Raw genomic sequence first — 27,939 nt, forward strand, 5'->3', positions numbered from 1 at the left:
CATGTCCCTGTATCTCTCACTTTGTCATTCTTTAAAAGAGGAGGGAAAGACACACATCCTGCCTCTTTTGCTGCCGCTCCAGATTTTTCTTCCCCCCCCTCTTTCCTCTCAGGAAGTTTCCCATCTGCCTTTGTGCTGGCTTAGTGGAGAGGCCCAGTGTTGAAACAGAGGCTGATGCACACAGCGATTGGGAAGCACACTCATGCATGTAAAGTTTTACAAACATACAAGTCCACATATAGTCCCTCAAGCCCCGACCGATAAGCTCAGACTCAGACGGATCAAATGTGCACAGAGCAGCTTTCTCCACAGTAGATAAAAACTCGCCATTTGCATCCATGAGTTTCTTTTCGATTATTCCTCTCTTAACTGCTCCTTGACCCAGCTGACCCGAGTATTTTTCCTCTCGTTGCCACGGAAACAAAGCCATAAAGTAACAGAGAAATGCATCACATTCTGGTTATGCAATCCAAGCAAATGTGAGAAAACCAGTATGATGGGGAAAACAAAGCCTCTTTTCATATCTGTGACTAAGAGAGCAGCCGACGGCCACAAAGTAAACATGGTTCTTTGATCTCTCACCCTCCGGTCTTTCTTCACTTTTTCTAGAATCATCCCTTTTCAGAGGCCGTTGAAGATCAAGGAGCTGCTGCAGAAAGTCACTGAGGCCTTTGGCCAGCAGATGGACATGTTTTTTTTGGAAAAAGAGGTATGTATTTAGAGATTCTTCCAAAACTATTGTATTAAATATTGCAGAAATAAAGTATTTTTCCAACCTTCTGGTTTTGGTGCCTTTTATTTACCAGACCGCTGACAAAATGCAACCATTGAGTTATCGTCCAGCCATATTTACATTTTTGATAGCAAAAGAAATTAAAAAAAACAACAATCTTGGATTAAAATGGTTTCTTAAAAAGCATAAATTGAGCTGGAATATTTTTGAAACTTTTGAAAAGTTGTATTTTTGAGTACATTTATTGACCCTTTTGGTGCACAAAGATGTAAATTCTTTGGAGAAAGAAAAAAAAAAAAGATTAATTGTACTGAGTCTTAACAGCATTTCCATTTAAGCTTTTAAAACCGAGCTAAAAATTAACTATTGATTTAATAAACACTGATACATTCCAAGCATTGACCTGCTGTTAACTTCTACAGTGTGGCCTTTTTGCAGTTTTTCCCGCCCACTATAAAAAAGAAAAATCCTGTTTAACAAGCATCACTTTTAAAACAAAAGCAAACTGTAGAGTAAGAAATGTTGTGGCCTTTTGCAGTTTTCCTAGCCAGTTTCACAAGCATTGCTGTGATGAAACAATAAAAGCATGAGGAAAATCTAAAGAATTTTTTGTTTTTATCCCAGAAATGACCTTCACCGCCCCTTTAAGGCATTTAAACATGATTATTAATTGACTTTTGAAAGATCTTGTTTCGGTGTTCTTGCCTCTTTAGTTGGTATTACCTTTAAAGACGCAGGAGGACCTGGACCAGGCGGTTCTGGCGGGTAGCAGTTCTGTGACCAACGGGCTCCTCAGGATACTGCTTAAAACCCCGCAAAACAATCATGTGAGTTCCAGTGATGCCTGTAACCCTGGTAACGTTGGCAAAAGTCCTGTTTTACTTGAGTCTGTTCTGCTAAAATCAACAAGAGTACTTTCTCCTCTAACAGGGCTGAGTCAACACAACGCCGTTCTCATTCTTGAATGTTTTCATTGCAGTATCTACAGGTGAACAGCAGGGACAAACAGAGCGAGATGAAGTCATCGCGGTCATTAGGAGATTTGAAGGGCTCTTTGCTCAAGAGCTCGGAGAGGGTCCGCAAACACTCGACAGGTGAGCCGGCTCGCCACCTCTGCTGCATCAAACACGTTCGCATCTCAAGTCTCTACACCAACAAACGAGCAGGAACCTCTGAAATTCCAAGAAACTTTGTTGTTTCTTTCCATCACGGTCAGAGAAGTTGGGGACGTTTTATCGTCTTGTTTGGTATTTAGGAGTTTGAAAGTTGTTTTGCATGGCAGAAGGCAGGTCACATAAATGACTGAAGGGGGAAATAAACTAAACCGTGAAGGAAATAAAGATTTAACTTTACCTTTTTGCTGTTATTGGGAGTTCTTATACATGGTGGCCTCTCTGCCCTTTTTCTGAGGTTCCCTCTTGCTCAGCCTTTTTTCTCATGACAAGGGCAAGCGCTCGTTGGCTGCCTCAGCTCAGCCAAAGCGTTTTGTCACAGTAATTGAGGTGAGAAGTGGCAGTGGACTCGTACCCACCAATGACTCATTTCTTTTCATCTTTCCATTGCGGTTTCTGTCCCAGGTTCCATGCACACCGGCCGCACGTCGCCTCCTCCGGGCAGCGTCCCTGAAGAGCAGCAGCAGATCGCCCGGCAGGGCTCCTACACCAGCATTCACAGCGAGGGGGAGTTCATCCCAGAAAACCCGGACCAGAATGTAAGAGCTCACGATCAACAAAAAACAAAAAGGAATTCTGAGTCTAGTCATTTTTTGACATATTTTAAGATCTTTCACCTTAACTTTCTACTCAGACAAAACTGCTAATGTCATCTAAAAAACATGTCAGTTTCACTTCAAATTCTACAATACTACAAATGAATTCAATTAAGACAATACTTTGACTTCAGGATCTGTACTGTAGAGTGATTAAAAGAAGATCTTACATTTCCATTTAGTTTTTTTTTTCAGTCAATTTAAGATAACTTTTGTCAAGCCTCCTGATGAAATGGATTAAAAAAAATATGGCTCCTAGTTGGGCTGTAACGATTCATTTCGAAAACAATTGGATTCATATCATAATTTGTGGTTGACGATTACGCTTTATAGTTAAACCACATCGTCAACCACAAATTCCCATTTTAGTTTCATAAAGTTCATAATTAACAACTTGTCTCAGACAGATCAATCGTAGGACTATAAATCAATTAGCTCGATTAATCATTACAGCCCTTGCTCCTACTTATGAAATTGACTTTTTCAGCTCACTCAAAAAAGTCTTTCTCTTTTATTGTGGAATGTAGATTTGGCTAACTATTCAGAATCCTGCTTCAATTGTTCTAATATTTCAGGATATGTTTTTTCAGCCGGTAAATGAACTTTAGTATTTGTTTTTAAAAGTTTGTCCTAAAAAAAAAACTAAACAGCTGCTAAACTTATATGATAACACTCCAAATTTTACCCCGGTGCAGGGCTGTGAGTGTCATGGAGATGGTGTTTCCCGCAGCTTGTGATATTCTAATGATTGCCGGCTCCTTGACCCTCGGTCTCTCTCTCTGTTTTATGCGTGTCAGATGCTGGATCCATTCGGGAGTGCTGGCAACTCGCTGTCGAGCAGCTGTCAATCCATAGATCAGGCACTGGACAGGTGAGTGATTTGTGGCTCGGCTCTGTGCAGATTGATGCTGTTGGTTCCGTTGTATGACTGAGCCGAGCAGAGGTTTTCATAAAACTTAGTAAGGAGGAGAGGCGTTTGACCCTTCTCCTGGCCTCACTGGGAGGAAAAGGAATCAGGTCATTCTGTTGTTGCCATAGTGACCATACTCTTATCTGGACGCCTGGATTCCTGTTATCATAAGAGCGGGCGAAACAGTGACTGAGTGGGAGATGTGTGCACACTGCACAAGAGGAAAATCTGAGAGGAGTGAGCAGAGAAAAGGCTCAATTTGAATCAAAGAGGGGGGAGGCTGTAAGCCAGAGCGAGGGTTAGAGAGCAGGACGGAAACCGTTCTACCTGCACGAGGCTTATCAGGGCTCCGGGCTGCAGAACAATGGCAGGAAACGAATGCATGGAACTTTTCCCTGCGAGCAGGCATGTGTGCCCCTTATCCAGGGTCTCGTGGCCCCACGCTGCCCTGCGGTCAGCAGAGACGTCACTCCGTGCTGGGTCGGCGGGACGAGTCTGGTGACAGAGAGGCTTTGAGGGGGCGGTCGCACGCGCGTTTAATCGTATGCAGGGACATTAGCTTCACTGCCAGTTCTTTCATGCACCGCCACATGTTTCAAGTCCTCGTGGCTGCAGAGAAAGCCTTTTCCATCTTATCATTCTTATTTAAGGCAACAGTTGTTGCATATAGAAGCTGACTGACAGAATGACTGTGAATGCCAAAGCCATTTTTTCGGCAGTTTTTTAGAGGCAACCAGTGGGAGACGAGTTCCCTTTTGAAGATGAGAGGAATCCCTGACTGAAATTCCAAGTGATTTAACATATCTCCCCCTTCTTTTTCTCTTTGTCATTGCAGCCCTCCTTTTTCACAGAACAACCGCGACAATAATTACCTGAATCTCAACTATGAATACAAAGGTAGGAGGGGTCTAATCTGCAGCACTCACTGCACTTCCTTTACAAACCCTGCTTCGCTGCCAAGGTAGTTCTCTGCTGGAACAACACAGAAAAGATAAAAAGAGAGGTGCAAAAACCTTTTCCATGCTTGAAAGCGTCATAATTAAACCTACACATTTAGTTTCTACAGAGAAAATGGTGTAGAAAGCCTGTGAATTTTTAAAAAAACTCTTGAAAATGGGATACTGTAATGGTAGTTTATGTCTTGGTTGTCAATTTGTAGGTTTTTGGAAAGCTAGATGTTTTGCTGTCCACACTTTCTAATTTCTACGTAAATCTGCACATATTTTTAGAAAATATAAATTAATTTTTTTTCTAAGAAAATGGGTAAAATGGAGACGAATTGCAGAACACCATACAAGAACTCATAAAAAGAGCAGGTGTCTCAATCAGCCCGTTTCTTTCCGTTCTGCATCCCTCTTGTGTGCATTAAAAAAGGGGGAATGCTGCGTATGTTTAACAGGCTCATATAAAGCAGCAGTGCTTAAAGACTCACTTGGGCATGCACACGTGCGCTCCCCTCCTCAGATGTAAAACTGTGTGGCCTTTCCTGCCGAGAGCTACAGTGTTTGTTTATCATTCCCCGTGAGTAGATTTTTCCTCTCCATCCCGCGCTGCCAAACACAGAAAATAACTGCCGTCTCCCCGGGATACGGCCGCAGAAACACCAGCGAGCGCCGGCAGTCCTCTGACAGAACAGCTGCTTTCAATTGCAGGAGGCTCTGGCCTTCTCCGTGCGGTGCGTGCGCTCTGAGTGTCGGCGCTCTTGTGCGTCAGCAGCACTCGCCACATGCCTTTAGTTACTGCTGTACTGCGCTCAGAGGAGGCCGGGCTTTCTGTCGCTGATGCAGTTTGGGGGGACCTGCACGCGATTTCACTGCCGCTGCTCCCCTCCGTGTGTGACATGCAGAGGAGAAAAGCCAGATTCAATGGATTTAACCTCTGATCATTATCAGGCATCGAAACATCTGTGCTCAATTACAGCTGTTTTTAAGAAGTGTGTTGTGTGTGCAATTCATGACAGAATAACTGTTCAGGCTAAATCATTTCTTTCTTGACACCCACATTTTTGCCTAATTACTCCCTTTTTTTTAGGTCGCCATGGGAAAGGAGGGACTTTCCCACGCCAGTTCCAGTTGCCCAATCGCAGCAAGGATTATGGAGACCGTAAGCAACCCCGCCTTCCTAAAGCAGAATATTATCACACACATATGATAACAAGAGAAAACATTGTTTACAAAAAGCCGGTTAACAACTAAAGTCGCCACAAAGAACATATTAAAACATCAAACCAAGCAAAATTATTATTAATTTAGTCCAAACCATTCCAATAAAGCCAAAAGATCTAGTTTGCATGTTATTAATAGTTTACATAAGTTTCTAACAGATCATATCCAACAGTTTTTATTGTAATTCACCCTATATTGAGCACATAATTGTGCAACTATGAAGAGAAACAAAAAGATGAACAATGTGGGTTAAAAAAAAACACTTCTTACTGTCAGGGTTTGGGAAGAAAGACAGAATCGCTTTTCTAACAAATAGTCCGCGTCGCGTCGCGCCACCGCTGCAGTCAAGATTCGGCAATATATATATGCTAATCTTTCCGATGGGTTGAATAAAGCATCAGTTCAGGGAGAAAGTTCACCTCTTATCGCTGGTTTTTATCCAGATGATGAAGCAAAAGGTTGTTTTAAAGAAGCCAGAGCAGTGATACAAAACAGTTAAGCTAGGTGACCGGAACTTCTTTTTTCACCGTGCGGTTATCAGGTTTTAATGCACACCCAGCAGCCAATCAGAATCGAGTATTCACCCGGACAATGGTATAATAAAAAATAACAGTACCAACTAACTACTACCTATCTAACTAATGAACTAACTATATAGGTGTTGTAGAATGTCTCTATGCGTATGTGTGTCAGCGCGCTGCGTGTGTAGGAGGAAGAAGCGCACACAAGTGTGTTGGTGGTGCATGTTGATTCTTCTGCAGTGGACCGCTCTGTAGCTGTACGCGAGGCTTCACCTGTGCTCTCTGGAACAGACATCTTCTCAGAATATTATATATTGCCCAGTAATAAACGAGACTGCAGACACTTTGTCACCTTTCCGGTAGCCATGGAGCCTGACACCCATGAAGAACGCGGGGCAGGAGGCTCCGCCTTTGTTTATACAGACACGTAACATTGCGCTACACAAAATAGTTCCCAAACAAAACATGTAGTGGCGTTCATGTTTGGTGTTACGGAGTGAAGGAGAACAGTAATACACCCCCCCCCCACACACACACAAAACACAAAATCTTCCGGCGGGCGGTCGTGTTGCGCACTCAAGAACGCTTGCAGCTTCTAATGGAAATGAATACAATGGTAATGAATAATTAGAACGCAGTAAATTTGTTGTATTTCCACGCGAGACGGAAACTTCTGTTGTAGAATGAGGATCTGTATGTGCTGCTGAAACCGGCGTGTGTGTGTAAGAAGAGGGAGCGCGTGCAGCGCAAGAGGGTGTGAGAGGCGCTGCACAGGGAGTGAAGGAGAACAGGTTTCTCCCAGAAACCCTTGAAGTCTGAACACAGGACTAGCAGAAAAAGTAAATTATCAGCAAAGATGAATGTGTTTAATGTGTTAATTATAGTTCCAATCACGGACCATATGCAGAACTTAAAAAAAAAAAAAAAACGTTAAAAAAAAACGTGCGTTGATGCAGTAATCGTCACACCCCTGTCAGATAACATATTTTTATGAAATGTTCAGAACTTTACATCACCAGTTTTGGCGCTTTTTATGTACATGATGTTCAGGCTTCCATGCAGCTGCTATTAACTATTCACTCAGAGGCTAACCTTGGCTAGCATTGATTTATGTTCCCCTGCAGTGAACTCGAACTCGAATGAAAACACTGCGCTTTACTTCCTGCCAGAAGGGAAACAGGGCAGAGTAGTGAGAGGCTGTTGCCTGCCTGCAATCTGAGCTGCTCTATGCGCAGCACCTGTGAAGCTATTGTGCGGTGAAAGCAAAGCGAATCAAATGTCTGTCTGTGTGTATTCGTGTCTTCAGGTCGTAGGACTCTTCCACGGAGCTTCATGCCGCAGGAGAACCTTTTTCAGCTGGTTCCTTCCAGTCGCACTCGCAGTTATAACGGCGAAAGCACGCTGCAGTTCACCGAGCTGCGCTCTCTGGGACGCTCTGCTGACAAAAGCTGCCAGCGAGGAACAGCCAAATGTAAGCTTTGAACAATAATTTAACCACATATCAATAACTGTAAAATTCAATTGTTTTCCCCCTGAAATATGATAAGTTGATCACCAAAAACTTCAATGATTTGAGTGAAGTTCTGTCTTGATTTGTTTTTTTATCTGAAATGTAATTTTCTGTGAAAGGCCTGGGTTTTGTGCAGCGGCACCAAGAAAGTTCAAAGACATCAATGATTTTCCTAAAGACTAGCAACTACCACTATCCAACAGAGTTCAGACCGAGAAGCAGGAAGTATAAAAATTAATAAATAGTACAAGTTAGGTGATTGAGTATGAAAAGACGTTTTAATCAAATATATGACAGTATAGCCTACTATATAGTGTTAAGGTCCATGTACTACACATTGTTTAAAATGCATAAATTGTGTGATATTTTTGATCGTTTAGTTGATTTAAATTCAAATCTGAGAATAATTGTTGTGGATTCTTTGCTGTCTACACACCAAAATAACACACAACTGTTGAAGTGAGGTTATGTTCCACAGAACACTTCCAAGTGTATAAAAAGTCAGAAATATAAGTAGAAGTGATGTGCAGTAAAGCGGTGAAATTAAAGCAACATAATGCCCCGCCCACCATGTTGATCAGTTTGGGTCTCAGACTCCTTGATGGCGTCTGTCTTCCTTCGGTCTGTACGAGCGTCCCCCCCCCCCCTAAAAAAGATCTGTCTCGTTCCTGTTGTCAGCTTGGCTCAGCAGTCTGTGGCTGACGTCTCACCCACACAAAACTTAACAGCCTAACACAACCGCAAAGAAGGCTGCTAAATCCAAAACAAAGTCTCAAAGTCTGGGTCTGAAAGAAGGAGCTGCTGAGATGATCTTTCTAGGTTTTGACAACTTTGTGTGAGTGGATAACAGTCCCTCTGTCTGACTGATATTTGGGGTTTCCCCGTGATCTGACAGGGTCTGCGGTGAGGTATTTTTCCGACTGCGGTGGATTTGACGTCTTGTCTTGTGAGGTTTACTGCAGGAGTTTATTGTAGTTTATTGCTGGAGCGTTTGTGCTCCCTTCAAATCGGTGTATCAGTGTTGCTGACTGTCTTCGGGGCTTGTTAACTCAGTTATTTATTGGTTGGGTTTTCATCGTCTGGCGTTGCGTTTTCTGCAGCACCGCGGGCGCCAGTCAACTGGCGACAGGGAAAGCTGCTGGGGCGAGGGGCGTTCGGGGAGGTCTACCTCTGCTATGACGCAGACACAGGCCGCGAGCTGGCCGCCAAGCAGGTTCCCTTTGACCCCGACTGTCAAGAGACAAGCAAGGTGAGAGGTGTGCATCAAGAAACCCTTACGATCTGGTACGAATGCATCTCTGATTCATAGATTTCCTTTGTAGGAAGTGAACGCCTTGGAGTGTGAGATCCAGCTGCTGAAGAATCTGCGACACGACAGGATTGTTCAGTACTACGGGTGTCTTCGGGACCTGGATCAGAGGAAACTCACCATCTTTGTGGAGTTCATGCCTGGGGTGCGTATGCATAAAACGTTGGATCCTTCAAGGTTTTTTGTTCTTCTAGCTGTTGGACTTCAGCATTTTCTTGAAAACGTTAGCAGGCTTGTGTGCAGAACAGCTCGTTTTATGAGGTCATTTTCTCACCCGCTTAATGAGCGACTGTCGCCAGCGGACTCCGTCCTTGAGCCTGTTTCCAATATTTCCTTTTGATGCTTTCAAACCATCAAGTGTCTTAGTCACACAATGTCTGGAAACTGGAATTGTTTGCTTCTGCTGAGTTGGCGGAGGGGGACAGAGCCAAGGTTTGGGTAAAAGGCGGCCCTCCTGCCGAGGACCGATAACGCTACAGTGGCCCAGTGGGAGGGGGGCACTGCCAAGGTGTCTCTTCAAGTGTAGAGGGAGATGTTTTGTTTTCCCTTAAAGTACGTCACAGGTGTTACTGGGCCAGGTCGTTGCTCCCGAGGTTTCCTCTCCAGGAACTGAAAGCGGGAAACGAAAGGAAGTGCTGCAGATTGAGAGTTCGGCCCAAAGTTGTTTGTTTACACTCATGGTTTTTGTGTTTTAACGTTGGCTGGGAAGCGACTTTTCCAGACACTAAAATAACTCCATTTAAGCGTGGTACTCTTTCCCTAATACCCTTTTTTTTTTCCTTTCTGTTGCTCATCCTCCAGGGCTCAATAAAGGACCAGTTGAAAGCTTATGGCGCTCTGACAGAGAAGGTGACAAGAAGATACACCAGGCAGATCCTCCAGGGGGTCTCCTACCTGCACAGCAACATGATTGTACACAGGGACATCAAAGGTAACTGAAATGCACAGGTCGACTTGGGTTATTAATTGGATTTAAAAGCCATAAAACCCAAACATAAAAGATAGCCTCCAAGCATGAGACCTGTGCTACAAAAATTGCACATTTTCTCAAGTTTTTCCTTCGTTTGACTGCTCAGAGTGAGGAAAATTATCGGCCCTTGGAGAGGAATTGGGATTCTCTGGAACTGGCAAGAGCAAAGAATCCTTAACAGCAAATAAAAAAAGCTTTAACTTTGCCCCCTAGCAGCTCTGGAAGTTGCAGTGTCAATAAATATCCACTCCGATCATCTCTTGACTTATTTTCAAAGCATTCTTAGCTGTTTTTTTTATTATGATTATGACGTTTTTAGTTATAATTTTAAAAAAACACTAGGATACAGTTTCTGCAGAGTGGTGGTAATTTATTAGAAATTAGCCTCTTAAGTGTGGGTGGTATTGTTGGTTAGAAACACTTTTTTAATCAGAGTGGGTCTTTAAGGCATAACCAGAAAGAAGGAAATGTGCCGTCCAATGGGAGAGATTGATGGTGGGTCACGTGGGACACAGCCAGGCTCCGTGAGTGTGGGTGGGTGAGATTTTCCACTTTGAAAACACTGTTTTAATATACCCTGTGAGCTCACCCCTCCACACAAGGGCTTGTCTTTTAGCAAGAAAAAGAAAAAAAAGAGATGTCAGCTCATGCGGTTTGAACTTGGCAGCCTTGACTCTGAGGTTCTGAAGTGCACGTTAGCACCCAGCGATTTATTTTAGCGCTTGTACATGCTGTATGTGCACACATGTGCTGACAGTGAACCCCAGCCTGGAGAGATTTGACTCCATCTATCATTTCTTTCAGACCTTTGTGGGTGTGGAGTGTGCATTAGTCACCAATCGAGCAAGATGAGGGCATGTCAAAGAACTACTATAAAAGGAAAACCACTTGTATTCATTATTTTCTGATTGGTCTCAGGCAAAACCAAGATTTTTTTTATCCTGGAATCAGGAAAACGTAAAATAGGCAGCTGGCACTGCAGGTTCAAGGAATCCTCTTTTTTTCAAAAATAACTCCACCTCTCCAAACCTAACCCAACCTGTCAAAGCCTAGGAAAAGTTTACCTTTTATCCCAAATTTCTGTCACAGAAACTGAACTTCCAAACTCCCTCTGCTCCTTCAAACGATCGGACAGCCTCTCTGGAGACTCCTGAATAACTCTGACATCATGGTGTTTGGCTCCACCAGGTGCTAACATCCTGAGGGACTCCTCCGGGAACGTGAAGCTTGGAGACTTCGGAGCCAGCAAACGCATCCAGACCATCTGCATGTCTGGTACAGGAATCAAGTCTGTCACTGGCACCCCCTACTGGATGAGTCCTGAGGTCATCAATGGGGAAGGATATGGCCGGAAAGCGGATGTATGGTAAGGAGAGCTCCAATTTAAGTAATGTTTTTCCAGTTATGGTGGAAGTAATAATTATTTAATGATTCTGATAAAATTGTGTTTTTTTTACACATACTTGTTGCATTTTTCTATTAATGGACGACACATATAAAGAGAATTGAGCTTAAAATCTTATTTCTGAGAATTTCTGTATTCAAATCATTGGGAAGACTTTTAAAACGGATCAAAATGTGATCGGATTGAGATGAACTGATTAAAGAAATGATGCATACAATAATTCTCCTTCCGTTTAGTTGCATTGTAATGCGATTTGATTTTAAAAGTGTGTGTGTACACAAGCTGATCCTAACTGTTGTGCTGCTCCTCTTCAGGAGTGTGGCCTGCACCGTGGTCGAGATGTTGACTCAGAAACCTCCCTGGGCGGAGTACGAGGCCATGGCGGCCATATTTAAGATTGCCACTCAGCCTACGAAGCCCACGCTCCCGGAGGGCGTGTCCGACGCGTCCAGGGACTTCCTTCGCCAAGTGTTTGTGGAGGAGAAATGGAGGCCAACTGCAGACATTTTGCTCAATCATCCATTTGTCCAAGGCAGCTTCTGAGGTCCGTGGAGGTCCTGCCGCCTCGCTGCCTTCCTTCAAGGCAACCAAGGTCTCCGTGCCTCTGAAACTCACCAACCCAACTCGCTTGAGGGCCCCCTACTCTTGTTGCCTGGTTTCAGGATCAAGCAGCACTCCAGCTCCCAGCCTGATAACCAGTGTCTGCTTTGTTAGGATCCCTGCCTCTCTCACCAGCTATCTCCAGCCTTTCCTGGAGAGGCCAGGTTGAGCACACTTTGACTTCCAGAACCCTCAAAATTTTGGGGGAGGACTGACGAGAAGGTGCTCAAGCTCCAGACTTCTGACCTCAAACGAGGAAAAGTGGCGGCTGAGCAGCATCTATGGATGAAAAGGGCGCTGTGGCTGCGCATCATTAACATCTGGCCGAGCCGTATATCAGACAGCCTAGAGCAGCTACGTGGAACTGAGATTTAAAAAAAAAAAGTATTTTTATAGGACAGTCATCCAAGCAGATGAGATTTCTATGACACCTTTGAGCAAATGCAACCTATGCTCATCAACGCCTTACAATACGACTTTGTAAGTCAGAATGTCTTTTTTTCTAAACATTTTAGAGGGTTGCCCTGCTTCTACTGTCACTGTGTTCACCACCGTTTAAAGGATTTTCCGTGTTGCACTTGTGATATCATGCATTTGAAGCATTTTACACACGCAAACTAAAGCAGACCAGGAGATATTTTTTTAATTGATGCATTTTTATACAAATAATTGTTTTCCAGTGTAAAGAAACCAAACTTTTTTTTTGTTTTTTTGCAAATGTGTGCAATGTCTCTGAAGCAATACAAATACTGCTGTTTGAGCATTCATTATGTCGACTCGTGAGGAGTCTCGTTCCAATTTTTAGGTAGCCAAAGAAAACTGCCGACAGAAGACTCAGAAAATGTGCAGTATTAGTCATTTTGTCACCTCAGAGCCTTGAAGATTTCTGTGTTATGGCAGCTTTGTACACTGTTTTCTGCACAATTCAGATGCACCAAATTGAGGGAAGCATCATGTTTTGTTTTGTTTTTCTCCTATCTTCAGTGTGAATCAAAGATGCCTTCGGTTTAGCACGCCACTCTCTTCCCACTCTCTGACTTGGCAGCACTTTTTTGCTCTGTGTTACGCCAACAGAGCCGAGGCTTCGCTTTCCAACTCCTCTGAAATCATCAGGACGGAACTAAATGCTGTAATCTTTGATGTGGAGATGAAAGGAACTTATGGCGATGTATTGATGTTGGCGGGGTGGTGGCTCGCTGTAACGCAGCAGCATTTAAGGAACGATCAAATCTTTTTAGCCCTTGTCAGTGCCTTATCTAAATCTGCTTGTAAACATAGACTGCCAAAGCGGAGAGCTTCCTGGTTTTGGCCAGCAGCTGTTCAGCACTGAGCACACGCAGGACTTGCTGAAGTTTTTATATGGAAAAAAGATTTTGTAAATACATAATGTTCTGCACTTTTGTATGAGATTCTTTTTACATTATATACAATTGAAATAACTACATTATACAGTAGACATTACTGTGAGAAGTCTGTATAATTGTCCCTTTGAGAGCTGGCAGAGGACTAAGAGGCTTTCGATTGGGACAGAGCTTATTTTGTCGTAATGACAAAGCCTTGAAACATGAAATGTATCAAGTTGTTGATCTTTTGTACATTTAACTTAATAAATCAACGGTCTAAGACTGTTTTTGTTCAAGTTTTTATTCAATAACTCTAGAGATATTGGTGAAAATGATCAGTTTATTGTAAATAAAGTTTTAGATCGTTTTGATGCTTCCAGCTTTTTATTTAAAAGTATTTATTCTTATTCTTAATTATTTATTCTTATTTCACGCTGGCAACCTGTTCACCTTTGCACAACAGTAGCTGGTTTGGCACCAGCTACTATTGGATAGGTTTCACCAGGTTCTATAGATGGATGAATGGATTTCTTTACGTTTCCATGTACGAAACCTATATCATTGAGTGTTTGGATGGTCTATCTCTTTTTCATTAATCAGTTCTTTCTTGTCATTTAGAAAGCAACTCACTACTTTCAGCTGTACAACATTGATGAGCTGAAGCTCATATGGGTTTAGTCCCACAGAGTTGCTTTTATGCAGAGGAGGTTGGGTTTAAAGAATTTTGACACCCCAGTAGTAGGGCTGCACGATATGAGCAAAACTTGCGATATGCGATAATAGTGATCAATATTGCGATAACGTTATAATTTGCGGTATATGAACAAATACCAAAACAATCAAAAACATCATTACTATTTCATTGCAACGGTTTAAAAAATTATACTCCAAATGACCCTCGTTGACGTAGGAGGCAAAAATCTAACATAAAAGGGCTCATCTGATTGGTCAACATCGGAAAAGGTCCATCGAATTGGTCAAATGCATAAATGGATTTATTTGATCCATTAAATGCTTCAAGCTGCTATAGGATTGTTTTAGCACATTTAAGGTAACCATTTATTGCGATTTTTGCCTATTTTGCGATATGGATATTGCACTACTTGATATTGCGATAACGATAAATTTGCGGTATATTGTGCAGGCCTACCCAGTAGTAAGGAGGAACTATACCTTATTTTTTAGTTTTAATTAAACTTACCTTTGTTTTTCTTCAATTCCTCTCAGTTACATTTCACTTTTGTACAATTTTAGGTTATTCATTAAATTTGCCACCTTATAATTAAAAAAATAACTTGAATAGTTGGGGAGTTTTAATGGTTTCTGAGCATTTTCTTTGAGTAAAATTGTCATTGTGGATTTTAAAGTGAAAACTTATTTCAAGGCATTTACTTATTAGTGTGGATCAACCATATTTTTATCATAGCCTTGCCTTAGCACTGCGTTACCGCGAGAACTTAGCACTGTCAAAAAACTGAATCAGTTGGATTTTGATTTATTTGCAACTTCATTTACATTTTGAAGCAATCTGAATATTCTTGATGCGTTGAAATTTTTATTCCAAAACCTATTTGAGTTGCTAATGGATAAAAAGGGATATTTTGTCATAATATATATATATATATATATATATATATATATATATATATATATATATATATATATATATATATATATATATATATATATTTCTAATAATAAAAAAACTAAAGCAGCTCTGCACCACACCTGACAAAATCACTATTTGGAATAAAAAGCATTTTTAAACTAGCCCCCAATTTTCAAAACTCTTAAATCAAAGTGTTTAGGATACATAGTGTTTCATTAAAAAAATAAAATAAAGAAACCTATGCGTTATACTTGATGGCACAAACTTGGTGGTGCTGAGACAGAGGAGTGAAATTTTCTATAATTTAAATAAAGCATTGAAAGGGAAGAAAAACGCATTTATTTTAGGAAGACACTTTATTTAAAATGTATGAGGAATCAATAGTAGACGTTTCCTTAAGATGTTTACCCTGCTTTTTTTAATCTACCTCACAGCTGTTACGAACTGGAGTTACAAAAGCAGCGTTTGGTAACGTGCGTGGAAACGTGACGCTCGTGCAGCCAGACGCCGGGAGAACGAGGCACTTCTGTCTCCGTGGAAGACTGTTGTTGTGTTTACAGCGCGGGTTAATCATTATGGCTAGCTCTCGTATTGTAATATGTTTACTAAGAAATGACTTACGCCTTCACGACAACGAGGTAAGAACGTGAATCACTGAATGTTATGACGTTTCATGCTAAACCCAGTGTAGCTTAAAATTACATGCTAGTTTCGATTTTGCTACCGTGTTTGGGTGGCATTTAAGAGTCTAAAATATGACATTTTCTCTTCTAATAAATAATACGACAACGTTTTTACATCGAATTACTCAGTTGAACACATTTAACGCATATAAATATACTTCCGGTTGACTTTTTTCAGAATAAAAACCACATTTTCAAAGCCAACGAGCTTTTTTGTTTGGTTTTATTGTGAAACAGCAATAAACAACATCCGGTAACATGAGACTTATTTTCAAGCAGCATCTTCTTCTATTATAGGTAGAAGAAATGTAATCAAATAAGTTAATTTACACATTCAATTTTGCTTTATAACTTGTTTGATTATTTTTGATTTATTACAAAAAAAAACACAAAGTCTGAAGGTTACTTTAAAATGGACACTTGTGTGTTAACCCTTATAAACCTAGTTTTCAGATTTTTGATGAATTTTTGTTTAGATCTAAAAATGAAAGGTAAAAGATAATTTTAACATGAAAGAACAACATTTGTTTTCTTATTTTGGAGTAAGCAAAGGAAATCTTACCAAAATTCAACTGGACAAGATTTATTTGAAAATTGATTTCCAGATGCAGGTCGATTAGGAAAAAGTTGTCCATTTTTGTCTATTTGTATAACAACATATTAAACCCAGATGCAATGTTTAAATTAAAAAAAGTATAAAAAATCAATGTCAACAGAACATTTATAAATTTATGGCAAACAGACACCACTGCATAGAAGTGGCAATGGTAAATGGTAAATGGCGTGTACTTATATAGCGCTTTTCTAGCTTCTTCAAGGCCCAAAGCGAATCTTTGGGGCAAAGCATCCTACTCAAGTACTACCAGCCTTAATTCTAAATATTACTCAAGTAGAAGTATAGTCACCCAAATGATTTTGTTTTAGTGCAAAACAATAATAACAGATGGAAAACTATGAAAGTATTGACCAAAGGTTTGAACATGTCTTATTTATGGGCTAAAATAAATGGAATCAAGCAAACAAAAAGCAACAATCGAAGTGCAAATTCGGATGTTTCGCATATTCATAAATAATTTTAGGAGATAAATGCTGTCTCCAACTCTTTGCATCACTGCTGCTTTACAGTCTTAGCAGAAGTTTGTCTGTTTTTTACGTTTCTTAAACCTTCAAATTCCCCACAAGTTAAGGTTTGCTCCAAATGATAAGTTCATTTTAGTTTTATATTCAAAGCTGACCTGTATTGTTAGGACTGACCAACAGAAAGGTTAATTTTGACCCATATAATTATTTACCCGTGGCTACTGGGGGAATCGAGGTCAAGGGTCCCACAGGAGATCAGTGTTGCTAACTAACTAACTAACTAATTAAAAAATATTGCATATTTGCGGCCTCACTCTCTTTAATACCAACTCGACTTTGTGCTTTTTTTGTGCAGCTTTTCTTCTGGGCTCAGAAAAATGCAGACCACATAGTCCCGCTTTATTGCTTCGACCCCAGGCATTATGTGGGAACCTACAACTTCAACTTTCCAAAGACTGGGCCTTTTCGTCTACGCTTTTTACTGGACAGCGTCAGAGACCTCAGAAACACACTCCTCAGCAAGGGCAGGTAATCCCTCTGCCTTGTAATGTTCATGCTACCTGTCCCTCATCTACTTTTTATTTTGATTTTGAAGAGTGTTCTTTTATTTTTCCAGTAAAAACAATATTTTTTACTCCCAATCATGCTCTGCCTCATCACTTCTCCTAGCTTTCCAGGATTGATTTAATACACATGTAACAGGATCAGGATGCACCTGGACTCACAGAGGTTGTGTTTACATTAACACCGCTGCTGCACAAATTGTCCCCATCTCTCTTTCCGCTCAAATTCAGGATGCAGCTTGGCTGGCATGGTTTGAACTGTGACTAGGGTGTGTTTACTTGTGTGTGACAGCAATTTGGTGGTGAGACGTGGGAAGCCAGAAGAAGTAGTCGCTGACCTGATCAAGCAACTTGGCTCTGTCAGCAGTGTAGCTTTCCATGAAGAGGTAGTCTTTTATTTTTTTCCTCTTAACCATAAATCTGGCTTTTGGTTAAATCTATTCCACTTTTATATCAACGTTTGACACTTTCAGGTGGCTTCAGAGGAGCTGAATGTGGAGAAAAAGGTGAAGGAAGTCTGCGCTCAGATGGAAGTGAAAGTTCACACCTGCTGGGGCTCCACACTGTTCCACAGAGATGATCTGCCATTCCCGCACATGGCCAGGTGTGAGAGGAAATTGTCTTGCATCCACAGAACAAGACTTTAGGGAAGGAAGTAGTATTTTAGCTGAAGACATGGTGTCTGTTAAGGCGAGTTTGAAAAAGTGCTGTGTAATATTTCCTGCCGTTCTTCTAGACTTCCTGACGTGTACACCGAGTTCAGAAAGGCCGTGGAGAGCAAGAGCAGGGTGAGACCCGTGTTCCCGACCCCAGACAGGCTGAATTCTCTCCCCCCAGGGCTAGAAGGTGGAGCTATCCCTACAGCAGAGGATCTGGAGCAAACTGGTAAATGATCAAATGAGTTGAATACTTAATGTTTGCAGAGTTTCGCCTGAAATTTTATCCCACGTTCTTAATAAACTGCTGGCAGTGAGAACGCACAGATGAAGTTGATCTTCATCTGTTTTTAGCTTTTTACTTGGAGTGGGTCTTTAATCGATTTAAATAAGGGGAGTATGAAGTAGCCTACTGTTTAAACTGTTTCCCCTCTTTAATCTTCAGAGCCTGAGACTGATCCTCGCTCAGCTTTCCCCTGCAGTGGTGGAGAAAGTCAAGCTCTGGCCAGACTCAAACACTACTTCTGGGATACTGTAAGCGCGGAACAAATTACAATTAGATGCTGTGGATTAAAAAAAAAACCTGAATCTATTTCTGTTCCATCTATTTTAGGATGCAGTTGCCACATATAAAGAGACTCGTAATGGATTAATCGGGGTTGATTATTCCACCAAATTCTCACCTTGGTGAGAGTCACTTTTTTATTCTCAAGAGTCTGGACATTTTTTTTTAACCTTTATTTATCCAGGCAAGACAGATTAAGATAAAAATCTTATTTTTAACTTTTGAGACCTTTTGAGAAAGAGACATAAAATGAGCTACTGGAGACACCAGAAAGAATCAGGATTAAACAGCAACAACACAGACAATCATGAAAATAATTAAAATCATTCAATTATTAAAATAAGTAGAATCATAAAAGGAGGTTACAGCAACATGTTTGCTTGTCATGATTCATAGATTTCCTATAACTAATGATGTGATGTTGTTGTACTGCAGGCTGGCAATGGGATGCATTTCTCCCAGATATATTTACCATCAGATCAAAAAGTATGAGCAGGAGCGGACGGCAAATCAGAGCACCTACTGGTAAGGGTCCCATCACTCACAAACACCCATTTTAATGTCAAAAAGTGCGAACACTGTGTTCACGGTTCCATTATTTTCATGTGATTTTCTTACACAGGGTTATCTTTGAGCTTTTATGGAGGGACTACTTCAAGTTTGTAGGAGTAAAGTATGGAAACAAAATGTTTTTTATCAAAGGTACATTTTCTTTAATTAATGTTAATTAATAATTTGCTTTTAAGGTCAAAATAAATTCTGATGTTTATGCTTAATTTCTGGTTAGGGCTTCAAGACAAATCGTTGCCATGGAAAAGAGACACAAAGCTGTTTGATGCATGGAAAGGTTTGTATTGACACATTTTAAATATTATTCAGGACTTATTGTCGTGTAAAAAACTGTTTTTGTGCTCAAGATAAATTATTTTGCTGTATTAAGTCACTGCCAACTACAAACACAATCCCAATCTTATTTTAGAAATGTAAAGAATTAGAAATTAGTTGAAAATCCTGGAAAGTATCAGGAATGCTTTATGGTATAATGTATTTTTCTATCTGGAAGTGAAATAGACATAAATGTGGTTTGTGCCTGTGACATTTGCCCTCACAGAGGGACGAACAGGGGTGCCTTTTGTAGACGCCAACATGAGAGAGTTGGCCATGACGGGCTTCATGTCCAACAGGGGGAGACAAAATGTTGCAAGCTTCCTCACCAAAGATCTGGGCCTGGACTGGAGGATGGGGGCTGAGTGGTTCGAGTATCTGCTGGTATGTAGTGTGGACCAAGTTTGAAATAAACTACAGACACACATTTTTTCTCAAATGTTTTATTAAACAGCATTGTAATTTTTGTTTTTATCTTTAAAGATTGATCATGACGTCTGCAGCAACTATGGGAACTGGCTTTACAGTGCCGGTATAGGAAACGACCCCAGAGAGAACAGGAAGTTCAACATGATCAAACAAGCTCTCGACTATGACAGCAATGTACGCTAGTTATATTTCCCTTTGGCAGTTTTTTTAGAATTGGATCATGTGCACAATATTAAAACTCTGAATTGCGACATGCACTTGTGCTGCAGGGGGACTATGTGCGCCAGTGGATCCCAGAGCTGACGGCTGTCAGAGGAGGAGATGTGCACACTCCCTGGAACCTCAGCTCCGCCGCTCTGTCACGTGCTCGTGTGTCGCTTGGCGAGACCTACCCCACCCCTATAGTGACAGCGCCAGAGTGGGGCAGGCACTTTAACAAGAAACCGGTAGGTGTTTGAGGAAAAAGGAAGTGAATGATGTGACTGAAAGAGGCTACTAAATTTGTTTGTTTTTAGAGTATTTAGAGTACTGACTTAAAAAGGCATTTTTTATCTGAAAAGATATGCAAGTTTTGACTTATTGAGGGGATTTTTTTCCCCCCTGTTTTATATTAAACAATAATTCAACATTATGCTTGACACTTTTTTTCCACAAATATTAGGCTACATCTAAAGCTAGCAGTCAAAAAAGGTATATTTCAACTTCATGAACTCTTTCATGCTGATAAATAAATCAGTTTAGATGATTAGATTAGAGCATTTATTTAACATTCAGTAGCATTAAACATTTTTTTTGGTTAACTGGACGTAAAAAACAAAATTTTAATAGCATGGACAAATGTGTTGCATTCTTTTCTTAGAGTGGACCAGGACCGTCACAAAAAGGAAAGAAAGGGCCTTCTCACACCCCCAAACAGCACCGGGACCGGGGCATCGACTTCTATTTCTCTAAAAGTAAAAACCTGTGAAAAGAAAACGCTAAGCTGAGTTTTAAACAGATATATGGTATGGCTTTTTATTTAATAGGGAAGTTGTTGGACGTTTTGGGAACTGTGTTTCTTGGCTGTGAAAAAATAAATAAAAGTGCCTCCTGATTCACCTTTCATAGACTCTGCAGCTTTTCAGAACATACAGAATTGTCAGTGAAAGTCGGTCTGATCTTTTTTAATTTCTTTTTTGCAGCAAAGTTATTTTTTTATCAACATGTTTTCTCCATAAGAGATCTATTTGAATGTTTGTTCTTGCTCTGTTTTTGATGGTTACAAGGTTGTTGTTTTTTTCCAAAGATGTGTGTTATAAAATCTTGTTATCTGGTAACTTCTGTTTTATGCTCCAAACTGTTTTTTTTTATATATTTTATTCTCTGAGGGAAGAAGGAATTGAGATTGTTTTATGGTACACTGCATAAAGAGGAATTGAAACTACTGATTTGTTTCTATTTTTATAAACTTTTTTTGTTCTTGAATACAAAGTTGTTGTTTTTTGATCAGGCTCCCATAAAACGTTTTCCCATAACTTTTTTTTCTAAGAAAGTTTTAAACTAGTCAATAATTCATTTGAACCTGATAAATAGTTGTTTTGCTTTTTAAGGAACTGGTGAAATGTAAAGCGTGTAAAAGAAATTTTGTAGAACAGACGTCACTTCCTCCCACGTGCAGACGGACCCGTACGTCACTTCCGTCTTATGTCTCCGGACTTTCGCAACTTCCACCAGCCGTCGCGATGTTTTTCTTCAGATCGTCTTAGTTCCGGAGCTTTCCCGTAAACATGGCCGGTTGCTCTTCGGACGTGGATCTGTGGACGGTCCCTCTGGTGGCGCTGAACGTCACCGTGAGGAGAAAGCTGGGACTTTATCTGAACCCCAAAAACACGGTGGCCGCCGACTGGATGACGGTTGCCGAGGAGATGGGCTTCACCTACCTGGAAATCAAGAACTACGAGGCGTCGAAGAACCCGACCAAAACTGTGCTGGAGGACTGGCAGGCCCGGAGCAAAGATGCTTCTGTGGGGAAGCTGCTGTCCATCTTGACGGAGGTGGAGAGGAAGGACGTGGTGGAGGATCTTCGCCCTCAAATAGGTGCAACATTTACAGCCATTAAAATAATTTGGGCTTCACTTCCTGCGCAGCAGATCTTACCTAAATGCAGAATTTCTAGCTGTTGTTTTCGTTTGTGGTTGTGCAAAATAACGAAATAGCAACCACGTACATCATGGGAGGCTTACATTGTGAACACAGACTCTTAACATAGATAATTTCATAGACTTAAAAAGTCAAAGTTGCAATTTTTATATAAAGATTGATTTAATTGGCTTTATTGGTAATGAATGAGGATTATAACAGACCATTTGGCTACTTTTAAAGCCAGCTTTGTGTAAATCCTGAGATATTACACTCAAGTTATACCACCAAAAGAACAAGATCATTTATCACATGCACGCTTGGAACATTTTCTCTTGTAATTACAATCTAATAAAATGTTCCCAACAGGTTTTCCTCTGCCTCTTTTAACTGTTATTATTATTATTTTCCTCAGATGAGGACGTCAGGAAGTACTTGGAGAGTTTGCAGAGAAAATCTGAGCCTCCGCTGCAGGTGGCTGAGGTTGACAGCTGCGTTCCTCGCACCCCAGAAAGGTTTGGCATCACTGTGGAAGATGACCCAGATGGTAAGGATTTTTTGTAAATTTATATTTATTTATTCACATTTATGACTCTCCCTGCACATTTTTTCAGTGTTTTTTTTTTTAAAGAATTGTCCCACACTCCTCAAATAGGAACGATTTCTATGCTGGATTTTTCTGTTGCAGCTTTAAATATATTTTCCGTCGTGCAAAGTTTTCTTAATACGCTTCACATTCAATAAAAACGTTTGAAAAGTGTATTAAGTTCAAATCTGGAAACAGGAAGAATACTTTCCTCTGCACAATGAGCTGGAGTACATGCAGTTTTACAACTTTGTGTCACTGCAGATGCATTTAAGCAGATCAAACTAAGCTAATTTAAACAGAAGGGTGAGAAATATATTGCATGGCCTTTTAAATGTTAGCTAAATCTGAAAATATAAAAAGAGCTTTTTTCAGTTTTTTTTTAATGCAGTTTATTGTTTCTGTTTTTTATCTTGAGACAGTTAACCTGTATGGATTTTTAACTCTAAATAAGGATTGCATTAATTCTTTATTTGGCTGTTAATCGTAAACTTTAATCAGATCTTTGCTACACATCTTTGTGTCACTGCTCTGCACAGCACTCTGGTGTCCTGTTTCCAGTGATGAACAGTTTTATTTCATGTTTGACTCCTGGATTGTTCTTTTATTTATTTATTTTTTATCTATTTTTTCATAAAACTGGTGCATTTGTGTTGAATTCAGGGTCACCTGAGATGTTTGACGCCTTCATCTGCTACTGCCAAGACGACTTCCACTTTGTCTGTGAGATGATCCGAGAGCTGGAGCAGACGGATCACAAGCTGAAGCTGTGTGTGTTTGACAGAGATGTCCTCCCAGGTTCCTGCGTTTGGACCATCACAAGTGAACTCATCGAGAAGAGGTGGGATATCAGCTGACGTTGCCATTCTACCTTCTAATTGAGCAAATAATTGATGTTTATGTGTCCATGTGTGCAGGTGTAAGAGAATGGTGGTTGTGATATCTGATGAATATCTGGAAAGTGATGCCTGTGACTTTCAGACCAAGTTTGCCCTCAGCCTCTGCCCTGGTAATACGGTCATTCCCGGTAAAATACTTTGATCATAGTAAACTACTCTAAGAACGTCTTTTGACATGTAACTTCTTCACTGTTCCATTATAGGGGCTCGGAATAAACGTCTCATTCCAGTCATCTATAAGACGATGAAAAAGCCATTTCCGACCATCTTGCGGTTCCTCACTGTATGCGACTACACCAAGCCCTGCACTCAGGCGTGGTTCTGGATACGACTCGCCAAAGCTTTATCCTTGCCATGAATGTGGACCAGACTGTCAACCATGTTTAAAAGTGCCTTATTATTTTTAAAAATAGATCTTTCAATAGCTTTTGTTGTAAAATATCAAGCTCTTACATCTTCAGCTGCATCTTGTATTACATATCTTGCTGACATTGAAGCAAAACATATCTATTTGTTTTCACTTGAAATAATTATATATTTTATAATCAAGCTGCACAAGGGGGGCAAGAGGATGATAAGGCGTTGTGACTGATAATTCGACATGTTCATGACCAATTTTGTTTTTTTCAATCTTTTGAAAATACTTTTGTAAGCTATAAATGTGATTTTTTTTTTTAAATAAAAGATTTCAATTCCTTGTTAAGTGTATGGATATATATATTCATATAAAGTTTTTAGATTGGTCAAAACATTTTAGAACGCATCTTTTTTCCACTTTCCAAACTAAAAACGTCCCGTCGTGTTTTCCTGTAGTACCCGCCACCACCAGCAGATGTCTCTTTTTCGCAGAGGGAGAACATTATTTACTCATAAAACTAAACCCCAAGGAAGTAAAACTCATCCAATCAGAGGACTGGGTTCTTTCGGAGCAGTACGCCCCCTTAAAAATATACCTATCATTGTCCTCGAGTTTGGTTTTGTCAGTGATGATAAAATGTGCTGTTTGCTAGTGTATTGTTTCGTAAAGAAGTATGAATAAAAAATATGTAATGGTGTATAGGAATGAGGCAAAAATTTGGCTGCTGGGTAAAACGCTTACGCAGCTGTGGTGAAATATTTGGGCTAACCTTTAGCCTGAGCTTCAATGTACAAAGAGCGTTGATTTTTTTTACTTTAAAGAAAAAGAAAAAGAACTATTGATTTGGGGGCAGTGTTCACCGTCCACGAGCGGAAATGAATTTCCCCAACCGACCACAGCAGGTCTGTGGCGCTCGTGCGGTGCACTTCGCCCGATATGTCCGCCGTTAAGGTCCACATTTGCTCGGCAGGAATGCAGTAGGCGGGGCTGCCAAGCTAGTGTCAAACTTTGGGAATGACAGGAGTGCTGCAGGATCTGCTAAGAAAGGGAAGTGTCGCCTTTGTTGGCTGTGTTTGGATAACTTCTTTTTTTCTCGCACCGTGTCTGGGTTCACAACCAAAACGGAGAGACACTACGGTCTCAGTAGACTCTTGAACCACCATGTCGGAGGACCCGAGCTCCCAACCCTGGTCCATCAACAGAGATGATTATGAGCTACACGAGGTGATTGGTATGTGATCATTAGCCTGTTAGCTTAACCGGTAGTTAGTGAATTTCCTGCTTTCTGCTGCCTCCCAGCGCGAGCTAAGCTAAAAAGCGGACAGGAAGCAGTTCTTTCCACCGAACTGGGTCAAGTTAAAGGCAGGCGACGAGTTGACTAGTCCGACCGGTTTGTGTTTGGACTCGGTAACGGTAAAAAGGCTCCGGTGAGAGAGCAACCTACCGGCGTTTTGCTAGGGCTCAAACGCTACAGGCTCTGACTAATTGCTGGCGAGAGACTGGGGGGAAAATAGTTTCTTATACTGATCTAAAACCCAATTGTAATCGTATGAGCCACAGCTTCAGTCAGAAGACTTATTTTAATAAATTTAATATGTTATTTAATGGGAAGACATGTTCTGGTAAGAACCTGGTTCGTAAGAATAGCTCAAACAAAAATATGCTAAATAGTAATGTTTTTAGACTATTTACACAAGAAAACCTGCAAAATTCACTATTTTAATCAATTTTACTATATAGACTAAGCGGCATAAATATTGGCTAAAGTAAACGATATAAAATATTGTACTTATTTTTCTCTGAGTATGCAATATCAATTTCAATTAAAAATAGTATATTTCCCCCTCTAAATGTTATTCAAATGTAAATACATACATGGGATCCTAATCAAATAGTAGTAAACACCTTGGTACATGTAAACACTTTCAGGGCTGATTGTCAAATACCAGGAGATGAGAATTCATCATGGAAATGCAAAAGGGGTGCGCTTACTTTTCACCGCTGCAAGAGGCTTTTAGCAAGCTGGTTCTGATGCCAGTGCAGGGTCCGGAGAGTGAACTTCCTGCGGCTGGTTGTTGCATTTGGAGGTATTTACTGCCTGAATGAATCCAGTTATGTGTGAGCTCTTTTGAGAGGATTACTGGATGTTATGAAGCTTCTAACCCCCACGGAAAGCTGGAACAATTCTCTGACAAATTGTGGATCTGATAAGGAAAAGAGAAGTTTGTACAGGGCGCTTTTTTATAATTAGGACATTGTAAAACCTGTAGTTTATTAGGCGTGTTTAAAGCATGGATGAGGGCATGTTGGCCAGTCTGAAGAGGTTCTCTTGTGAAGTTTAAAGAATTTCTGACGTATTTATCTGTAAAGCGAGTAAAATCGTTTTAACATTAACACTTTGGTTTGCATGAATCAATAGTTTTTTGGGGTGTAGCACTTCTTCTTTGACAAACCTGTTTTCCTGGAAGGAGCTGGCTTCATATCTGAGCTTGTTCAGTGCTAAAACCTACTTACTTTAGACCCCCCCCTCCACCCCCTCCAATTTAGTTTCTTGGAAAAATTTGGACTGGGGCACCCCCTCGAGATAACACCCTTCAATTTAGCTTGCATGCAGAGATAAAGCCCCTCTTGTGCAGAAACCAGTTCTGTCGCATTTCACTGAGCTGCTACATTCAGTACAAAGTGTCTATGTAGGTTTGAAACCGCCACGGTTCTTACTGAGCTGGACCGCATGCCGCCTGCTAGGGTTTAGAGGGAAATTGACTTGATCAACTTTGTTTTGGGAAATAGTTGCACATTTAGCTTAGTCGACTCCACAAATGTACCAGAACTGATTAAAAGGTCGTTCCTAAACTTAGAAAGACGTCCTTCACATGGGAAGTAAGCGCAACCATCTGTGGGAGGGACTTTACCTGTCTGTGTGGCCTAATACTTATAGAATGTATATAGATTTCCTTTTTTCTTTGGTGTTTTTTTTTAATTCTTAATAGTTTTTTTTCCTTTTATTTCTAAAATACTCGTGAGGAAAGGAAAAAAATCAGGAGAGAAATGAGGAAACCTGCTCCAAGGTGTTCGCTTGATGGTTGGTTTAATTCCACTGGCAGGAAAATAAAATCATGTAGTGGACCTTTTATATGATCCAATAAAGCAAAATCATTTGATTAAAAAAAAAAAAGATCATAAAATCTGTTAATATTTCTGCTTTAGTTCCAAGACTTTATCAAAAATTATTTAAAAGCCACTTCTCTTCCACACTCCGACACTGTTGGCTAAACGCTCTATAAACTGTTTCATTGCAGGCAGATGTTGTTCGACTTTATGTGAGCGTGGAGGATGCCTCTGCATTCCCAGCATGCCCTCTGAGGCTTTTGTTTTGGTAGTTTCCCCAGGGAAGGAAGAGTTGTTATTTCACGGCTCACACCCAGTCGTTTTCACCCCGACGCGCTGCGATTGCACCGGGCAGAGACCAGGGAAATAGTGATGGTGGATCGCTGGTAAATCTGGCCTGGAAACTGTGCGGGTCACTGTTTTCTAATCCACGACACCAAGAGAAACTCTACGTTTCATCGTTAAGCCACATGATTTCTGTGAGTGAAGGTGTGGTTGTTAGTTGTTTGACATTTCTTTTTTTGTTCATCTGGATAATGTGTGGAATGCTGGCACAGTGCGCAGAGGAAATGTAGTAAAAGATACAAGACGTCAGACCTCAAACTAGCCTGGTGAGGGCAGGAAGGGCTAACCGAGGTTCGCTCTGCTGTTGTTTTTGCCTCATGAGTGAGGCCTGCATCAAATAATGTCTTCTAGCATAAAAAGAACACAAATTTGATGCAAGATTAATTAAAATTCCATTAGATGATCCAGAACAGTGAGCTTTTAGAGCCTAAGATGAATAGATAGATAATTTCATACATTTTATTCAACCATAACACTAGTAATTATTATTATTAAGCTAAACGACAAACTTTATAGCCACAAACTAGAGATAGAATCAGTCAAAAAATGTAGAGGGACTCGAAGAGCCTCTTGTGTTCTTTGAGTTTCTTTGTGTCAACTGTCGACTCCCAAAAAAAGCAAACATGTTAATCTAAGGATTAGGCCCTCACTGGAGTTCATTTAGGCTGAGAGGAGAAATCGACATTCTTTCAGAGCTCATTTCCACGCCACGTTACGCTCAGAGACAGATTTGTTTGGAGGAAACATGCTTACAGAAAACACAAGATGCCTTTTCAAAAGATCACGGCCGTTTTTGTCCATGTTTCTTCTGCAGAGTTGTT

The 27,939-nt window shown here is 40.6% G+C and overlaps 4 protein-coding genes across 9 annotated transcripts in view; all 4 read left to right on the top strand.

Annotated features, from left to right (window-relative positions):
* map3k22 (mitogen-activated protein kinase kinase kinase 22) overlaps positions 1 to 13,519 on the top strand; it is a 39,691-nt gene extending 26,172 nt beyond the window's left edge. For both annotated transcript variants that reach the window (XM_004081282.5, XM_078938764.1), the window contains 13 exons: positions 610 to 709; positions 1,447 to 1,560; positions 1,713 to 1,827; positions 2,311 to 2,444; positions 3,299 to 3,372; positions 4,247 to 4,308; positions 5,443 to 5,514; positions 7,404 to 7,568; positions 8,708 to 8,856; positions 8,930 to 9,061; positions 9,718 to 9,847; positions 11,075 to 11,252; positions 11,606 to 13,519. In XM_004081282.5, the coding sequence (XP_004081330.2) occupies positions 610 to 709; positions 1,447 to 1,560; positions 1,713 to 1,827; positions 2,311 to 2,444; positions 3,299 to 3,372; positions 4,247 to 4,308; positions 5,443 to 5,514; positions 7,404 to 7,568; positions 8,708 to 8,856; positions 8,930 to 9,061; positions 9,718 to 9,847; positions 11,075 to 11,252; positions 11,606 to 11,834 (1,654 nt within the window). In that variant the 3' untranslated portion in view covers positions 11,835 to 13,519. The remainder of the gene's footprint in view (positions 1 to 609; positions 710 to 1,446; positions 1,561 to 1,712; positions 1,828 to 2,310; positions 2,445 to 3,298; positions 3,373 to 4,246; positions 4,309 to 5,442; positions 5,515 to 7,403; positions 7,569 to 8,707; positions 8,857 to 8,929; positions 9,062 to 9,717; positions 9,848 to 11,074; positions 11,253 to 11,605) is intronic.
* Positions 13,520 to 15,256: 1,737 nt separating this feature from the next.
* Positions 15,257 to 21,127, top strand: cry-dash (cryptochrome DASH). The gene is made up of 14 exons (XM_004081085.5): positions 15,257 to 15,481; positions 16,962 to 17,134; positions 17,462 to 17,555; positions 17,643 to 17,773; positions 17,906 to 18,054; positions 18,271 to 18,359; positions 18,439 to 18,512; positions 18,826 to 18,915; positions 19,013 to 19,092; positions 19,178 to 19,237; positions 19,502 to 19,659; positions 19,759 to 19,878; positions 19,974 to 20,150; positions 20,564 to 21,127. The coding sequence occupies exons 1-14, from the start codon at positions 15,419 to 15,421 to the stop codon at positions 20,669 to 20,671; spliced, it is 1,566 nt and encodes a 521-aa protein (XP_004081133.1). The 5' UTR covers positions 15,257 to 15,418; the 3' UTR covers positions 20,672 to 21,127.
* Positions 21,128 to 21,358: 231 nt separating this feature from the next.
* myd88 (MYD88 innate immune signal transduction adaptor) lies at positions 21,359 to 24,010 on the top strand. Of its 2 annotated transcripts, none has more exons than XM_004081086.5 (5): positions 21,359 to 21,780; positions 22,238 to 22,369; positions 23,072 to 23,249; positions 23,326 to 23,417; positions 23,511 to 24,010. In XM_004081086.5, the coding sequence occupies exons 1-5, from the start codon at positions 21,471 to 21,473 to the stop codon at positions 23,663 to 23,665; spliced, it is 867 nt and encodes a 288-aa protein (XP_004081134.3). In that variant the 5' UTR covers positions 21,359 to 21,470; the 3' UTR covers positions 23,666 to 24,010. The 2 variants fall into 2 exon arrangements, with proteins under 2 accessions (XP_004081134.3, XP_020568386.2); XM_020712727.3 differs by having other exon boundaries at positions 21,363 to 21,780; positions 23,326 to 23,435.
* Positions 24,011 to 24,564: 554 nt separating this feature from the next.
* The window catches only part of oxsr1b (oxidative stress responsive kinase 1b), a 32,685-nt gene continuing 29,310 nt past the window's right edge, over positions 24,565 to 27,939 (top strand). For 3 of the 4 annotated variants that reach the window (XM_078938248.1, XM_078938249.1, XM_023950451.2), the window contains exon 1: positions 24,565 to 24,896. In XM_078938248.1, the coding sequence (XP_078794374.1) occupies positions 24,827 to 24,896 (70 nt within the window). In that variant the 5' untranslated portion in view covers positions 24,565 to 24,826. The remainder of the gene's footprint in view (positions 24,897 to 27,939) is intronic. The other variant, XM_078938250.1, reaches the window with a different exon arrangement.

Source organism: Oryzias latipes, chromosome 20 (assembly GCF_053564925.1).
Source record: "Oryzias latipes strain Hd-rR chromosome 20, Olatipes_Hd-rR_3.1".
In the NCBI taxonomy this organism is placed as follows: Eukaryota; Metazoa; Chordata; class Actinopteri; order Beloniformes; family Adrianichthyidae; genus Oryzias; species Oryzias latipes.

What these genes read in the sequence shown, in the direction of transcription:
- cry-dash (XM_004081085.5), top strand. Translation starts at nt 15,419, where the DNA reads ATGGCTAGCTCTCGTATTGTAATATGTTTACTAAGAAATGACTTACGC. An exon ending in AGAGGATCTGGAGCAAACTG is followed by an intron (nt 18,055 to 18,270) that starts GTAAATGATCAA and finishes TTTAATCTTCAG; the next exon opens with AGCCTGAGACTGATCCTCGC. An exon ending in GCTGTTTGATGCATGGAAAG is followed by an intron (nt 19,238 to 19,501) that starts GTTTGTATTGAC and finishes TTGCCCTCACAG; the next exon opens with AGGGACGAACAGGGGTGCCT.
- myd88 (XM_020712727.3), top strand. Translation starts at nt 21,471, where the DNA reads ATGGCCGGTTGCTCTTCGGACGTGGATCTGTGGACGGTCCCTCTGGTG. An exon ending in GGATCTTCGCCCTCAAATAG is followed by an intron (nt 21,781 to 22,237) that starts GTGCAACATTTA and finishes TATTTTCCTCAG; the next exon opens with ATGAGGACGTCAGGAAGTAC. An exon ending in TGGTAATACGGTCATTCCCG is followed by an intron (nt 23,436 to 23,510) that starts GTAAAATACTTT and finishes GTTCCATTATAG; the next exon opens with GGGCTCGGAATAAACGTCTC.